Source organism: Triturus cristatus, chromosome 3_1, assembly GCF_964204655.1.
Source record: "Triturus cristatus chromosome 3_1, aTriCri1.1, whole genome shotgun sequence".
NCBI lineage: Eukaryota > Metazoa > Chordata > Amphibia > Caudata > Salamandridae > Triturus > Triturus cristatus.
The window spans coordinates 1,159,687,302-1,159,705,084 of NC_140583.1; the positions used below are offsets into that span (position 1 = coordinate 1,159,687,302).

A 17,783-nucleotide genomic window follows, 5' to 3' on the forward strand; every position below is an offset into this window, starting at 1 on the left:
CTGAGAAAGATCAGTTGGCGGTTGAGGAGAGCAGCAGATGGTCGTATTTTGTGCCTGGTCGCCTAAAAAAGAGTTTACACTTACTGTGGTGTAGCATCTTCACTACAGAGTGGCTGTGAGAGTGTTGTTGGTGAGCGTGTGTGTGTGTGCATATGTGTGTATGTGTCTAGGTCAAAATTCTTGCGGTTTTGCTAGAGAAGATATTTAATTGGCCACCGAAGAGCAGTGAATAGCTGTATGTGAGTGGTGGTGTGAGTAAGTAGAGATCTGAGTAACAGCAGTAGTGTGAGTTATTGCTGTACATGCTAAATGTCAGAGAATGAGTGTAAGTAGCAGTGAATATCTTAAAGTGTGACTAGCAAGGTGTGATTGATGTTCAGAATGGCTTCAAGCCATACTGACTACTGACTGCAGAAGTGTTAGGTTTCCAACGTTTAGAAGAAGAATTCAGAGCATACTGTATAAATTCTAAGAAACGTCGTGAACTAGAACGCTACCATAATCTTAACAGAACTCATTGATGCTACATCAACTACTGTTGATTTCCGTGCACCGTGCATGACAGCATGGGGCTACATATGTTTTGAACATAGCAAGACTATACATCAACATATTTCATTAACGTATACATTCATGAGAAAAGTAGAGCATTTGCAAACAGCTGAAAGTTTCACAGGCAGTGTGGCAAGTGTGCCATCTTGCTGAAATACATAATTTAAAAGATTTAACAATGAAGCCATGTAGGTCTATTAAAACACATTCACCACGCAAAGGCTATCCCTGTGAAATAATAGTTATTAATATTACAATATATTGAGGGATATGCGTTTAATATAAAGTCAATTAAATGAAAAAATCTACAATAATGTAAAACACATACAGAGTTATAACGGTGGTCCAATACATTACTCTGGTAATTTAACTAGGCTTAAAAACAAATATTATCAGGAATATATCAATACTTATGCAGAGATTATGTAATGCCTGACAAAGTTGGCAGCTATATGTTTAGCCAACCTTGTAACTGTAATTATTCAATACAGGACGTTTTAAAGCAGATACCGGTCAATGAAATGGTAAACAAATGTAATTTTAAAAATGGTGACAAGGATTTCTATTTTACTTGAAGAGAGTAGTCACCTAGCATAAAACCATGCCAGTTTCTGAAAGAGCACGATGTAGTACAATGTAGTTAAGCCCTGGAGACAGCCCCACTAAACCTCTACAGTAAAACTAGGTGTCAACGGGCCTGAGTTCACAAGCTCAGTTGACTCTCAGCTCCTTGTTCATCAGATGGCGGATTTCAGGAAAGCACCACAATAGCCCCAAAATGCCTCAGGAAAATTTAGAAGGGCCTCGATGCCCATTTGTTCACAGAAAAGCACCAATAAGCCTACCAGCAGAGGAATTCCACAGAAATAGTGCTGGGCAAAAGTTGCAGACATTATCAAGATCTCCGAGAGGAACATGATGCAGCAGCACAGATGCCTGACTCCAGATCAATGATGCGATGAATAACTACAGCTTTCACTGGCATACTTTCAATTGAAGTAAAAGAATTTTCAAGCAACGAAAATACTGCAATATGGGGAATTTTCTTTAGCAGCCCATGATCATAGGACTAGAAATGAAGTGCACTCCTATTTAGCCCAGGATTCCTGGTAGCTTCGTGGTGAGCATGAGTTGTTTATTCTCTTTTGTATCTTATTGCTTATGATCTATTTAAGATCAGTCTATAATTCCAACATTGTCTTTTCTCTTGAATGTATTCTCAGGTGACGCCTTCTCATATAAAGTACATGCAACGTGTCCTCTTTGGGGTTAGTATTTGAAGGCTGGGTTTCTAGGATGAACTCCATGACATGCAAGGCTAAGGTTAGATATGAATTTACTTTTCATCTTTTTATTTCAGGCCATGTATTTACCTTAGTCCCTGCACTGTGCTGAAAATACATTCTTTCAGATTTCCCAATGTTATTTTTCATAAGCAGCATGTAGTTTTATGCTTGTAAATATGTCCTCTGCACCTCATATTTCACATTTTGAAAGGCTCTGATAATTAATATTATTTTTCCATTTAATGTTATGGACCTGTTAACCATCTCATTTGTCATGTGGTCTCATAATTCATCCAGCACTTATACAGCTTCCAACAAATCAGCCTCACAATGCTGTCGTACTTTTGTATGTATTTTCTGATGTCCAACTAGATGGTGCTTAAGATTGAAGCTTTTTGCGCATACACTGCACTGATAAGGTCTTTCCCCTGTGTGCATTTTTTGGTGTCTATGAAGAACTCCTGTTTGTTTGAAACTTTTCCCACATATTGTACAGTGATAAGGTCTCTCCCCAGTATGTGTTCGTTCATGTATAATAAGAGCTGACATTGCAGAAAAGCCTTTTCCACACTCAGTACATGTATATCGTCCTTTTACTTTGTTCCCACGCTGACGTCCAGCATGTTTTTTCTTGTGGCAGGTTTGCTCAAGCTCTGCACTTGGGTACGGTCTGCAGTTCTGAAGAGGCACTGATATCAGTGGAACAACGTTTTCATTTCTCATCCCACTCTCACATGCAGTGTATGTATCCAATTTCTGTAAATCGGTCACTATCTGGTTTAAATTGCCATCGGTGAGTTGAATGCACTCACTTTGCCAGTGCTCATTTTTCTCTCCTCCCAATTCGTGATCACTTCCTGACCACATGTGACTTTTAGAATTGCTTCTCTCATAAAGACTCTGCATCGTGTTTGTTTTCTGTCTTTTTAACGTAGACTTACGTAGTCTCAATTTATCATTACATTTTTGAGATCTGCTGACCATTCTCTTTCTGTTCAAACTTCCATTACCTGTTAGGATTAAAAATGAAATGAATATCATTAGCATTCTAAAGGTGAATTTGCACATGACGTATTCAAATAAGATAGATGGTGGAATAGTGCAGTTACAAGGAGAAGAGAAGATGTTGATTCCCCAGCACAGAAGATCATCATACAACATTAATGATTACATGCCTAGGAACTAGCAGGTAAAATACCAATGTGCCGTTTAAGATAATCAAGTAAGTCTACTAGACAAGGGCTATTAGTCAAGGGTATTGGAAAAGGGTCGTTTTTTCACAATTGGAGTTTCTGCTCAAACATATTAAACTTCCACTTGTATGGGTTAGAGAACAGCATATACATCACTCAACATCCCATAATTAAAAAAGAAATCATTCACTTATTTAAGGGCTTTGGACACTCAGAATACATTAAACCTATTGAAGATTTCCTCGATTATATACAGAAGGAATGTCTTGGGAGCTTTACTACTGAGCTCTATCTGTATCAAACTATATTTCTGAAGGTTAGGTTTTATTTTTCAAGTTCCATTTGTGCAATCCCGGAAATATATCGGAAACATGGGTCTACCATTTATATTATACTATTATGAGTTCGACCCTCATACTGCCTTCTTCTGCCCAAAACTGAAGTTACCACAACAAAGCATCTGAAACCTCTACTTACCAGCTGTGGTGTAGGCACTTTAGTGCATGTTTGACACTACCTGATGCAAATGTTCACTAATGATTATCAATTAAGAGCCACCAATCCCAACATTTGGAAAATTATATTTCCATGTTTTTTTACCTTCGTTGGGAAAACAAAAAAAATTATGACTTTCCAAAGACTTCCGTTTATTTATTCTTTGTGACTTTATGTAATTGATTAATTTCAATAAGCAACCACATCATTTTTTAAATATGTGAAATACTGCCTGAGGGTTGCATGGTTCGGCCTACATATTGCAGCTCTGATATGTTATGTTGATTTGTATAGCACACTAATCACCCGAGAGGGTATCAAGGTGATTGGGCAATGTGGGTAGGTGTGTGGTCCAAATGTGCTTATATGAAGAGCTGGGTCTTCAGCTTCTTGCGGAACTCAAGAAGTGAGGTGGAGGGTCTGATGTATTCAGGGAGGTCATTCCATGTCTTGGGTGCAATGTGGGAGAATGAGCGACCTCCAGGTTTGCTTTTGCACATGTGGGGAGTGTGTGTGAGTGAGTGAAGAAGCCCATAGGTGTCTGGTGGGTTGGTGAAAGTGTATGCGGCTGTTCGTGTATTCTGGTCCTATTTTGTGTAGGGCTTTGAATGTGTGCTTGAAATGTTTGAATTGGCTGCGTTCATGAATGGGGAGCCAGTGAAGCTTCCTGAGGTGTGGTGTGATGTTGGTGCCGCGAGGGAGGTCGGGTATCAGTATTGCAGCTGTGTTCTGGTTGGTCTGGATTCTGTGTAGAAGTTGTTTGGAGATTCCAGCGTAGAGAATGTTGCCATAGTACAGTCGGCTGGTGATGAGTGCTTGTGTGATTGTCCACCTGGTGTTCAGAGGCAACCATTTGAAGATCTTTCGCAGTATGCATATGATGTGGAAGCAGAAGGTGCACGCTGAATTGACTTGAGCCACGATGTTGACCTTGTCATCTAGGATGTTCCTTAGATTTCTTGTGTGGTTTGACTGCCATAAGGTGGAATCCCATGGGAAGGTCTTGTTGCCGAAGTTCAGTACTTCAGTCTTGTTGGAGTTGGTCAGTCTGGTACCATAGTCATGACGTTGGTGAAGTTGATTCTGCTGTGGTTTGTCTTGTTCGTCAGGGAGAGGATGAGTTGGGTGTCATTGGCGTAGGAGATAACGGTGATGTCTTGTGAAAGGATGATGTTGGCAAGCGGTGTCATGTAAATGTTGAAAAGAGTGGAGCTGAGAGACGATCCCTGTGGGACACCGCATATCAGTTTCTTGGTGGCTGATGTGAAGGGAGGCAGCTCGACCATTTGGGATCTTCCCATGAGAAAGGAACAGATTCATTTGAGAGCGGATCCCTGTATGCCAGTCTCGAGTAGTCTTCTGATGAGGGTGTTGTGGGAGACAATGTCGAAGGCCGCAGAGAGGTTGAGGAGGATGAGGGCTGCAGTTTCTCCTCTGTCCAGGATGTTTCCAATGTAATTGGTGGCCATGATGAGTGCTGTTTCAGTGTTGTAGTTCTTTCAGAATCCTGATTGTGTGTTGTCTAGAAGATGGTGAAGTTTCTGGTGAGGGTTGTCCATTTGGTCAGGTAACTGTCTTGGTTGGTAGGTTAGCGATGGTTTCTATGGGGTTGGATTAGTGTGCGAAGTTGCTGTAGAGTTTTTTGATTTTACTGTGGAAAAAGTTGGATAGATTGTCGCAAAGTTGTTGGGAGGCAGCAATGTTGTTGACAGTGACAGAGGGCAAGGTGACATTCTTGCAGCTGTTGGAGCTCTTTCAACGGGCCACAAGTGCTTTTTTCTTGGTGTCTCTAATTCGCTGGTGATAGCGTTGGAGTGCAGCCTTGTGGGTAGTTCTCTCTGTGGTGCTGTCTAGCTCTCCATTTTCTTTCTAGCAGCCTACAGTGTTGTTTGGTGTTTTGGAGGTCTTCTGTTAACCAATTGGCCTGCTTGTGGTAAATATTTAATTACCTGTACTATTTTTATGCGGTAAAGTATAGTAAGAATAACTCAGTAAAAATAAGAGGCAGAATCCGTGGTATTAGAGGTTCTGAAAGGCTTTATTCCTCTACAAAGGAATTATGGTTCGAACCATAGGCATCAAATTCCATCACCACGAGGGTTCAGGAAGGGAAGGCAATACATTATTGACAAGTAAAGATATTTATATGAAAAGCATTACATTAAGACAGATGCAGGAGGCGTAACAGCTGATAATACAGATAATAATACACATACGTAATGAAAAAAGGCGTAAACATAGGCGTAAACTAAAAACGTCATTAAACATGATGTCACAAGTGGGTGGATCCATAAGAGAATCCTGCAATGTCAGCAGAAATACTTGGCAGAGATGCGTGCGCAGCCGCATGACGTGTGATTGACGTGCAACTAGAGGGTGAAGGGGACTTGACATTTAGCTCTACATGTGGAGACAGAAGTCTGAGGGGTCATGTCAACCTAATCCCAAATCATATCTAATATCTTATGTTTAAAGAACTGTATTATCCAAAAGGAAAGGTCTCTCGGACGGAATCTATTCTATACTGACTGTTAGTGCGTGTACAAGCGTCTAAGTGTCTACATGAGATGCGAGGGGGCAGGAATCCTCCATAGTAACAGGGGCTATGAATTACTTGCATGAGGACAGTGAGGCCTGGCCCTTTGCTCGGTAGCTGGAAGAATGTTTACCTAAACTACTAGACAGGAATGCATCGGATGAGGAGCGGAGCAGATAATCTTGAAGGTGAAATACAGTTTTTGGCAGGCAACAGGCCGGATCAGGCACCGTTAGCCGCGCAGGGAGTAGGACAAAGTTCATGGATACAGATGCGGGCTCGGACTGGAGCTTTCAGAGGCAGAAGGCAGGAAAAGGCTTGATGGCAGAATTCAGGGCCTACTTGCCTGAACTGTAAAACGTGGAAAGTGAACCACATAAAGTCGGTGGCCTTTCATACTTAGGAGCGGAATATCCGACTCATTCATGGCGGATCTGAAAGAGGACATGTTGACGGTGGACGCACATGTATTTGTGTCTTCATAACTGGAACTGGAGGGAACATACATGTACTTATAGTATGCACATGGAGCCGTTGGGGTCTAAGATAGGGGACATAACTGATCATAAAATTCATATTTCCTCATTCCCTCCTTGTCCCCTACGGACCCTCAGGAGATATCGATCTTCATCAATCCATCAATCTGTTCATATAGCATCATTTGTTCTTCTTTCTTCTTCCGGGATCTTGAACGAAAACTTGAAGGCGGGATACATGATGTGGCACACAGACCACAAATCGCTGGCCCACATTGTAGACATAAGCAGCAACTGAATAGTATGAGAAAGCCAATACCTAGGAAGGATAGAATCCTCCATCCCCAGGCTGACAACACGCTCCAGAACCAACCGGACCAAGTCCAGGTGCCTGGACTTTGGTGTATCTGGCTTATAATCTTATGAAGGCGAGTTATGGCTTTATATACTGACGGCGAGTTTTCTGGTATGAAAACACAGCAACTTGATCCGATGACCCTACAAGCTCCGCCCCTATCGGCCAGGATGACGTCAAGGACAAGACGATTTTGAAGCACAACAATCCGCATCGCAGACTGCTCTTCTGTTAAATTGCCTAAGGCGGAAGTAGTCTCGTTCACTACTGCTTCAAGGGTTCTAGTTAATCTACGTATCAGTTTACTATTAGTGACTGTACCTATATAGGGAAAGAAACCTTTATTGAAATCTGTGTATTGCTCCCATGCCGTTTCAGTGTAATCGACAATCGGGAGATCTCTCTGCGGTCTATTGTGTACTAAATGGGTATTTCTGTGATAATCAGGAGGGGCTAGGAAAACAGGTGGCAGAAGGAATGCAATGTAACAGGTACCATCCCAATCTAGAGGTAAACGTATATATGCAGTCTGGCCACATATGAAGTAGGAATGACGGGAAGCTCTAAATGTAGACTTGCCTTGATCACTGAATTTTATTACAGTGGTGCATTTACTATGGCCCATGTGTATGGAACCATTCTTTCTTACACATAATTCACCTTTAACTGGAAATACTGACATAGCGGGCAAGATTGGTGTAGCTTCGGATTCAACATTCAGAATCATGAGGTTAAGTGTAAAGTTACCTAATCCATATACTTCATTTTCTAGATCAGTTCCTGTTCTTTTGGGAAGTCCCTCCTTGTTAGGGTAGCAGACTTTAAGCAAAACTAGGTTCAGGTTTCCCCATACCCAGTTGTCTTGATAAACTACTGAATTTGAATCTAGGGAATTAATCAAACTAAACCATGCTCCACAGGAGCCATTGTGTGTGAATGGATACGGAAAGAGAGGCAAAACTCCCTTATAGTTCTGATAGGGAGGGAGTCGGCCACATATCCAACAATTGGTAGCATTGTTGGTCTGATGGGAATGATGTAACATACTAATGAATGTGTTGTTGCGCAGCGCAAATCTATAAGACAACTCATGCGGAGGTAGTTCGCTAAAAGAATGTTCAGCAGTAGCATTGTAAGCACGCTTAGAAATAGGGTAATACATATGTAGCAATACACTAGAAATGATGATCAAAAGACTTAGAAAAAACAAAATTAATAATGTCACTATGCAGTGACTACGAAGCGATTTACAGTACGCATGTTTTTTAAGCTGTATCTGTCTATTTCTCTCTCTATTTCGGTCTAGAGGATACATGTCAGAGACAAATTCAACCGATTCACCTTGGAGAGGACTTAAACAATCAAATTGTCTGACTTGCTAGACCTTAGTTTCAGTTTATAGAGTTCGTTCTCCGACCTTTCAACCAAGGGGAGTTTTGAGTCTGTCTGTGAGGAAATGCAGGGCTGAGTGTTCACATCGGACGGTAGTCCATAAAATTTCTTGATATGGCTCGAGTGCAACCACCCTTTACGTCCCTCAATCTTCACGGCTGTCCTTGTAGTCAGCAGGACGAGCTTGGGCGACTGCCACCTAGGCTCCAGCTGGGTCTTCCGGTCGAAATTCCTCACAAGAACCAGGTCACCTGGAACCACGTCATGGGGCTTCACCTCAGTGTTATCGGGAAAAGCTGCAGCTACCTGTGAACGACAAGATTGTAGTGCAGACATCAAGGAAGCCAGGTAATCTGTCAGCATATTACAGTCAACATCAGTTATTTTACGAGGTATAGGCGTCTCCCACATATTTGGTGGTCTACCGAAGATCACCTCATACGGGGATAGCCCTGTTCGAGAATGTGCTACCATTCTCATGTAAAAGAGCGCAACTGGTAAGGCTACTATCCAATCGACACCTTTTTCTCTACATATTTTGGACAATCTAATTTTCAGAGTTTGATTATGACGTTCCACGAGACCTGCTGCCTCGGGATGTCGGACACAGTGGAATTTCCATTGGTAACCTAACAGAAGTGAAACGTGTTTCATTAGTTTGGATGAGAATGGCTGGCCGTTATCTGAGTATACAACACGTGGTAAACCGTATCGTGGGAAGAATTCTCGAACTAACTGTTTGGCAGTAGTCGGGGCAGTGTAATCTGAAACCGGGTAGGCTTCTGTCCAACGGGAAAGAGCACAGACAACTACGAGAACATATTTGAATCCTCGACATCGTTCCATCTGGATATAATCCATCTGGAGGACTTCAAAAGCGTGATCGGGAGGTTGAAATCCACCCTGCTCTACGGGAATGCTTTTACCTGGATTAAACTGACAACATATCATACAGGTACGTACTTTCTGTTTGGCTGCTGCTCGCAAGTGCTTGTTGAACCAAATGTGTTGAATGCTGTCTAGCATAGCTTTTTCTCCTAGGTGCGCTGGACTATGTATTGTGTTAATGATGACTTGAACCATGGAGTCGGGAAGAAACCATATAGATTTTCCCTTCGTCATCCATCCTTGATCCGTTTGGATCCCTCCTAATTCAGTCCATTTCTTTATTTCTTCTGGTGTAGCATGTGTCTGTATGTCAATTACATCAAGGGCGGGATCCTTAACTGTCATGCAATGTGTTGGTGTCGGGACTATTGTCTTTGTCGTGTCAGTTGTATGAGTCTGATTCTGAGCAGTCTGTTTAGCTGTTCTGTCAGCTAGGTCGTTACCCTGAGAAATGATATCGGTAACTTTTGTATGGGCTTTGCATTTCATAATCGATATTGCAGTAGGTAGATGAATTGCGTCTAATAAAGCTTGAATGAGGGGTCCGTGTTGGATGTGGGCACCGTGAGAAGTTAAATAACCTCTCTCTCGCCACAGTACGCCGAAGTCATGGACGACTCCGAATGCATAACGTGAATCTGTGTATATGTTGACTTTCTTATTTGTAGCTTGAATACAGGCTTGTGTCAGAGCGATGAGCTCTGCTGCTTGAGCTGACAAAGTGTTAATACAATTTGTTTCGATCACTTCAGTGTCTGTTGTGACTGCGTAAGCGGCCACTAACTCTCCTGTACTTGTTCTCATACATGAACCATCTACATATAATGTTAGGTCCGGATCTGATAAAGGGATATCTGTCAAGTCTTGTCTGGGTTTCGTCGTGATAGTAATGACTTCAATACAATCATGTGCTAATGGATCTGTTCCGTTTACTGGCAAAAGTGTGGCAGGATTTAATGTATTACAACGTCTGATTTCTATGTGTGGCTGAAACAATGTTAATTCATAACCGGTGAGTCTTGCTATAGTCAAGTGTTGTGTTTGTGTGCGGTTCAAGAGAACCTCTACTGCGTGTGGTACTTGTACTGTCAATTGATGTCCTAATACTATGGCATCGCTTTGTCTGATTGCTAAAGCTGTTGCTGCCACTGATTTCAGGCACGCAGGAAGAGCCTGAGCTACTGGATCTAATGTACTAGAAAAATAAGCACATGGTTTGTGTGATCCTGCATGTTCCTGAGTGAGTACTGACAAGGCAGTACCTTCGCGTTCTGTAACAAAGAGTGTAAACTGTTTATTGTAACATGGTGTTGCTAAAACAGGTGCTTGGCATAAAGCTTTCTTTAAGCTTTCAAAAGTTTGCGTATGTTCTTGAGTCCAAGGGAGGACAGTCGATGTGGCTGCCTCCTGTGTTGTCAACTGAATGAGTGGTTTTGCTAGAAATGCATATTGAGGGATCCACTGCCTACAGTATGAAGTGAGGCCTATAAAAGCCCGCACCTCCTTTTGTGTCTTGGGTGGTGGCATGTTAGCAATTAACTGGATGCGGTCGGGTGTAAGCTGTCTTCCCTCCTTGGACAGCAAGTGCCCAAGGTAAACAACTTGCTGGACACAGAATTGCAGCTTAGAAGGGGACACCTTGTGCCCCTTGTCGGCCAGAAATTTTAAAACCGTCAGTGACGCTTTTTCACATTCACGTTCGCTTCGGGCGGTGATCAGCAGATCATCGACATATTGGAGCAAGGCAGTGTTAACTGGCATGTGGATACTGTCAAGTTCTCGTTTCAGTGCTTGGCTATAGATGCTGGGGCTTTCTGTGAATCCTTGAGGTGCGCGTGTGAATTTAAAACTTCGTCCATTTAAACTGAATCCGAACAAATATTGACTTTCCGGATCTATTGGGACGCTAAAGAAAGCATTCTTGAGATCAATTACAGTAAAGAACGTTGCTTCTGAATCAATAGCTGTTAATAATGAAGAGATATCTGGGACCACAGGGTATTGTGGTACAATACATTTATTTAATTCGCGCAGATCAATAACTAATCGATATACTGGTGGTGCCTTTGGATCCGTTCTTTTAAGAATCGGAATTATCGGGGAATTACATACATTGGAGTCGGTTTCTACAACCACTCCTTGTGCAATGAGCTCGTCAATGATTTGCAGTAAAGCCACAACAGCATCTGGTGGTAACTTGTATTGTCGCATTCGTGGTAGTACCACTCCTGTTTTTAGTGTGACTCGATATGGTGTAATGTTCATGCAACCAACATCAGTGGGGCCTTGTGCCCATAAATGTGTAGGTAAATTCTGCAGCCGGTGATCCATGTCTCTGGACACGTAGTGACCTTTGAAGTCACGTAAAAATAATCGTACTCCTTCCGGAGAACAACATATTATAGCTCCTAGAGCTTTCAATGTTTTTATACCTAACAAGTTTTCTGGACATGATTTAGTAAGCAATAAATCTGTAGTTCGTGTCAATGGACCAACCGTAAGTGGAAGGGGTTGCGATACTTCATTAATGATAGGCTTTCCTGAGAATCCAAGGGAAATATTCTGTGAGCCTGAGAGGGGTGCCCCTGGAACTTCACTGCGTCGTATAGTTGTTCTGCTTGCCCCTGTATCAAGTAAAAACTTTCTGTCTTCCCCTAATAGTTCACTATGTACATAAGGTCCCTCTTGATCTACAGGAACCTCTATAAGGGGTAAGCCAACTTCCCTCTCTAGGCTATTTCATGTGTATCGCTGATAATCGGGATAATCAGTTTGTGCATACTGGTACATTTGTTGCGTTGTTGCTTGTGTGGCAGCAATAGGCTGCGCTTGTGATGTGGCTACGATCTGTTGTGGAGCTGCCTGTTGCGGAGCTGGCCTAGATTGTGCATGCTGAGGGATTTGTTGTTGGTTCTGATCCTGTCTAGGTGGTCGTGGTCTTTCCTGAGTTTTACCCGTTGCGATATTATGTTTCAGAACTGCACAATCGTGTATATAATGACCTTGTTGTTTACAATAGTTGCATGTCCCTTTCGCCGGACCTGCGGAATCACCCTTTTTATGACCATCAGCTGGAACTGACTGAGCAACAAGCATTTTCATTTTCGTATCTTTCATACGTCTTTGTTCATGTTCTTGTTCTTCTCTAATTCTATTGTGGTGATATTGTAACATCTGTAACATCTGTGACGGGGTGTTACCTTGCCAGGTACTCTCGAATTTCAATACTCTATTCTTAACTTGCGGTAGGGAATTTTCAACTAATTTTGTCACAAACAGATGTGGATATGACTCGCTACTTGCCTTTATGCCACTATTAATACCAAAACATTTTTCAAATCGGGAATAGAAATCACTAGTGTCTTCATCTTGCTTTTGTTTACAGGCTGAGATTGCACCCCAGTCCTCCTTTTTCGTAGTTAATAAACGTGGCAGTACCTGCACTAGTAATCCTGGTAGGGCTGTAGTCTTTTCCCCAAGCCCTGATCCTGCAGCTCAAGCCTTTTCTTCGTTTTCTAATGCTGTCCAATCTATCTTTTGGTCTCCCACCTCCCATTCCTTTTCTTTGAGTTTCTCGTAAATACCGGCAGGCATTAATACTTTTAATATTTTCATAATGTCGGGGTAGGTATACTCTCCCATGAGTAACATGTCTTTTATCTCACGGTGGAAACCTGCTGGATCCTTGTCATGGCTGGGTACTACTTTTTTCATTTCTAATAATTCAATTTTAGTTATAGGCGTGTACACAAACACGCGTTTAAAGGTATTATCTTCACTTCTGATTGGGTGTACTTCGCGTAAGGGATTCTGTCTATCTATGTGATACATTTTTCTTCCCATAGTGGGAACTGGAACATGTTCTGGGCATACGAAAACTATATACTGGTTTCGAAATTCTAGAATTTCTTTAATTAGATCAGTACCTGAACCTCTCCATTTATTCGTGAGTAATTCTGTCAATATGTCAGGTAGGGGTCCAGGATCGGAGTGTTGGCTTTTATATAATATAAGGAGGTGTTGAATCATGTATATACCAGCTAAACGCTGTTCGTATGGGGTAAGGTTCAGAAACGTGTGTGCTAGTGCATCTTCACTGTATTTGCCGGGACTATCAGCCCATTGTACTGCGGACCTGGCTAATTCTTGTTCATCCATGGAATCGAGCATATGGTACCCCCTTCGGTCTCGGAGTAATTTATCAGCAGCTTGGAATAGGTGTTCAGGAGACCTTGTATTTAACATAGGGACTTGAAAATTTCTGTTACATTCTGGACGTATCGGACGTATCGGATCATTAAAACATCTGGTATTATTAAAAGATCTTCCTTTACCTACATAAGCCATTGTCTCTAAGTGTCCTGTGTGCATTTCTGATTCTTCGTCCTCCTCTCCCTCTGATTCATGTTGGTCTGTCTCTAATCTTTCTTTATGTATTCGTTCTACTTCTTTGCGGATCTTTCGGCACATAACTACTATACATGTCTGTTTATCGTGTTTCCCTTCTGATATATTCTGACCCCATCTGGTAAGTACTTGTATTTCCTTCTGCTCTACCTCAGGCCTGTCTTGGTTTCTGATCACACAGTTTATGAAGAAGCGTAACAGTTGTCTCTGTACATCCACTTTCTGGTATTCCATGGCTTCGTCAATACTTTCAGGGCCTCGCCCTGATTGGACAAAGTGATATATATTGTCTAAATGTGCCCCCATTCCTGGTAGCGTCGCTAAATACCTTGAGGCTCGTCGTATACGTAGTGATGACAGCAGCATACCGTCCCGTCTACCGGGCACAGGATCATATCTACAATCCACTAGATGCTCCTTAAACATGTCGGAAGTTGCTAGTTGGGGTGTACGTTCGTATGCTAAATCTCTAAGGGATAATTTATTTCCTCGGGGTGGCGTGGCAAAGATTTCTGTCGTACCTCCTGTCGCACCGTCTGAGGTGCTAGGCACAAAAGGATTTGTTGGATGTAAGATAGAAACTGTAGATGTAGGAAAAGCGGTAGAAACAGATGGACCTGTGGGAATGTGCGTAGGAGTTTGTTGTTGCGGGGATACAGACGGATGATCTTGGCGTTGAGCACCATCGGTGGGCGGTGTGTGTGGCGGAGCATTAGCATATTCAGGAGCTACACCATCTAAATAGGAAGAAAGGAAAACATCTTTTGCTGTTTTGGGATGTGCTTTTATCGGGAGTAATGGAGGTGTCAAGTCCTTCGGTATTTCCGGGGTGGCCTGAGGTAACCCTTCGGCCAGAAGAGGATACATACCATTCATAAGAGTGTTTCGTTGTCTGTCTACTTGTTCTGCTTTTACTCGGGTACCTTCCTCAATTAATATATTTTCTCGGGCTTTATTCGAATTCTCCCTACTTTTCTCTTCCTGTCTGAGCGCTTTTTCTGTACGTCTATATGATTCTTTACGCCATAATTCAATGGCATCTTTCTGTGACTGTCTGGCTTTATTTTTCCATAATTCTTCTTCTACTCTCATGATGCAATCTGCATCCCAGGTCCCAGCTGTGGGCCATCTCTGACTTTCTGGTAAATCTTTGGTGTATTCCACCCATAAATCAAGAAATAATACGGCATCTAGGCCATGCTTATGATACATAAAGTACCCTGGAGTGTCCCTAGGTGGAATGGGAACAGCTTCTTCGAGTACCCCTTTTCTGGTTTTGATCTGTCTTAATTTTGAAAAGAGCGGCATTTTTAGACCTTGTTACTTAATTTTGAACACACTTAATACAATAAACACAATAATGAACAATCATTCACACCACAATATGTAGAACGTATTAAAACATTTAATACGTTCCTCCCAGCCAACTACAGACCAATCAGTTTGATAGACGTGACACAGAAGCTGTTTGGTAGGGTGATGTTGAATAGGCTACAGGACTGGATGGAGGAGGTGGGAGCCCTTAGCCCTTACCAGGCGGGATTCAGGAAGGGGGTATCCACAGTGGACCAGGTTTTTAGATTGAATCTGGTCTACTGGCGGGTAGCGCAAATCGAGGGCGGTAGTTTGTACACAATTTTTGAGGACTTACGGGCCGCTTTTGATTTGGTGCCCAGGGGGAAACTTTGGAGCATCTTGGCAGAGATGGGCGTCCCCCCGGACATCCTCTTGATCTTACAGAGATTGCATCACAATAACTATGCCCGAGTGAGGTGTGGGAGGGCGGGGGAACTGACCGATAGATTCCCCGTTGACCGGGGGGTAAGGCAGGGCTGTGTATTGGCACCGACCCTGTTTTGCCTCTATGTCAACGGGGTAATCGCCCATTTGAATGCCACTGAATACACTGACGCCCCGAAATTGAATGGCAGCAGGGTGCCCGCAATTATGTTTGCGGACGACACCCTGCTGCTATCCAAAACCCCCATGGGTATTCAGAGGATTCTTGACTCCTTTGTGGCCTTCTGTAATGACAGGGGGCTGGAAATTAATGCGGCAAAAACCAAATATATGGTTCTGAACCCGAGGCAAAAACTTCGCCCAAATCCGCAATTGGGAGCTGGACGGCTGGAGAGAGTGACTACCTTTGAATATCTTGGTGTGACTATCAACGAAACCATGACTTGGGGATCCCATCAGAGCAGGGCAAGCCTTAAACTCACGCAGATCACCGGGGGTATTGCCCGTATGATGAATGGTTCATCATATCGTCCATTGGGGGCATTGATCCAGATATGTAAGGCCCAGGCTAGGGGAGCGATAATGTATGGGGCGGAAATATGGGGCCACACGTCTTGCAAGAGTCTGTCATTAGTGGAAAACAAGTTTATTAGACAGATAGCCGCTCTCCCGCCCAGTACTCCGCTCCTCCCCCTGAGGCTAGATCTGGGCCTTCGACCATTAGCTGACGAAATAAGCCTGAGACCTCTAGCACTCTGGCGTAGGCTGTGGCGCAGCATCGATCTCGTAGAATATAGGGCGGAATTGGTTGAACTTTTGAAAGACCCAATGGCGCTCAGTATTCCCTGGGTTAAAAATATCCAAGCCATTTGCGTGGGAATAGGGCTCCCCGACTTATGGAATGACCCAGCGAAAGCCGCACCGAATATATCCAAAAGGTTCCTGGCCAAGGTTTACCACGAATATAAACTAGACAGGGCTCAAGCTACCCAGGCAGAAGGGTCTCTAGCTTCTGTGTTTATGCAGAGCAAGGATTTCTATAGACTGGAGAGGGTGTTGGATCCTATCTCCCCCGCACTGACCAGGAAGCTGTTCCTCCAATGGAGATACGGCACATTGCCGTTCCGGTCTTTCACAAGCACCTGGTCATCGGGTCCCACCCTAAAGCAGTGTCCAGCCTGTGACGCCATGGAGGAAACTGATTTGCACGTGGTTTTCTTCTGCCCAGCCTATAAAATAGCACGAAAATATTGGCTTCTCCCGTTGATAAGGAATATGGGTTGTAGGGAATACGCACCAATGTATAGAATCTTAAAAACTGATCTCTCTGGCCCAATTGTTTTTGCATTAGCGAAATTTCTGACCAATGTTTGGCACACGCGTAACCGGATTTTAAAGGCGTTGGGACCCTCATAAATGTTCTTACTTTTATATTAGAGATTGAATATGTATATTGTATTCTTGATTGTTTTCACTTTGATAACTGCTGTTTAATAATTTTTTTATTCTGAACTATTTATGTATTTTATGCTTGTACATATTTTACCTGTGCTTTTATGGTCATCTGACCGAAATAAAGCTATCAAAGTAATTAAAACATTTAACATTTAACAGTTAACGAACGATGATAACTAATAGAAAACTAGTTACTGACATAATACTAACACTAGATAATACTGAATTATATGCAAAACATACTAGATATACTGCTAAACAGTACAGATACACTGCTGAAACAGTGCAGACCGGATTTGTGTACCCAAACCCGTCTTGACCGGCACAAACTATGTGCACGCCTAAATGCCTCCCCGGCAACGGTACTCACCGGGTAGCACGGAACGGAAGGCCTCGGAACTGAACTGAACTGGACCGGACTGGACTCGACTCGACTCGGAACTTCGGAACCTGGTGGGCCTCTGTATACCTCGGATCTTGCTCTCTCAGCTAGGCTCTGGTCGGGATACTTCGCACTTCTCACCGCCTCGTCTGGGTGTTGATCGCAGCCTCAGTCACCCCCGCTTGGCCGGAGGGAGATACAGGAAATCCTGCGGGTACGCGTTGTTGTCCGTCCAGCTGTGGCAGGAGACCGGGCCTGCAACGCACCTCCGGCGCGTGAGATGAGAAAGTGTCCCTGTTCGGGCGCCAATTTATGTGGTAAATATTTAATTACCTGTACTATTTTTATGCGGTAAAGTCTAGTAAGAATAACTCAGTAAAAATAAGAGGCAGAATCCGTGGTATTAGAGGTTCTGAAAGGCTTTATTCCTCTACAAAGGAATTATGGTTCGAACCATAGGCATCAAATTCCATCACCACGAGGGTTCAGGAAGGGAAGGCAATACATTATTGACAAGTAAAGATATTTATATGAAAAGCATTACATTAAGACAGATGCAGGAGGCGTAACAGCTGATAATACAGATAATAATACACATACGTAATGAAAAAAGGCGTAAACATAGG

At 42.9% G+C, this 17,783-nt stretch overlaps 1 protein-coding gene across 4 annotated transcripts in view; it reads right to left on the reverse strand.

Moving 5' to 3' along the window:
- Window positions 1–813: 813 nt before the first annotated feature.
- The window catches only part of LOC146861683 (uncharacterized), a 311,367-nt gene continuing 294,397 nt past the window's right edge, over window positions 814–17,783 (reverse strand). For all 4 annotated transcript variants that reach the window (XM_085646054.1, XM_085646052.1, XM_085646053.1 and 1 more), the window contains one exon: window positions 814–2,848. In XM_085646054.1, coding sequence (XP_085502180.1) covers window positions 2,139–2,848 — 710 coding nt within the window. In that variant the 3' untranslated portion in view covers window positions 814–2,138. The remainder of the gene's footprint in view (window positions 2,849–17,783) is intronic.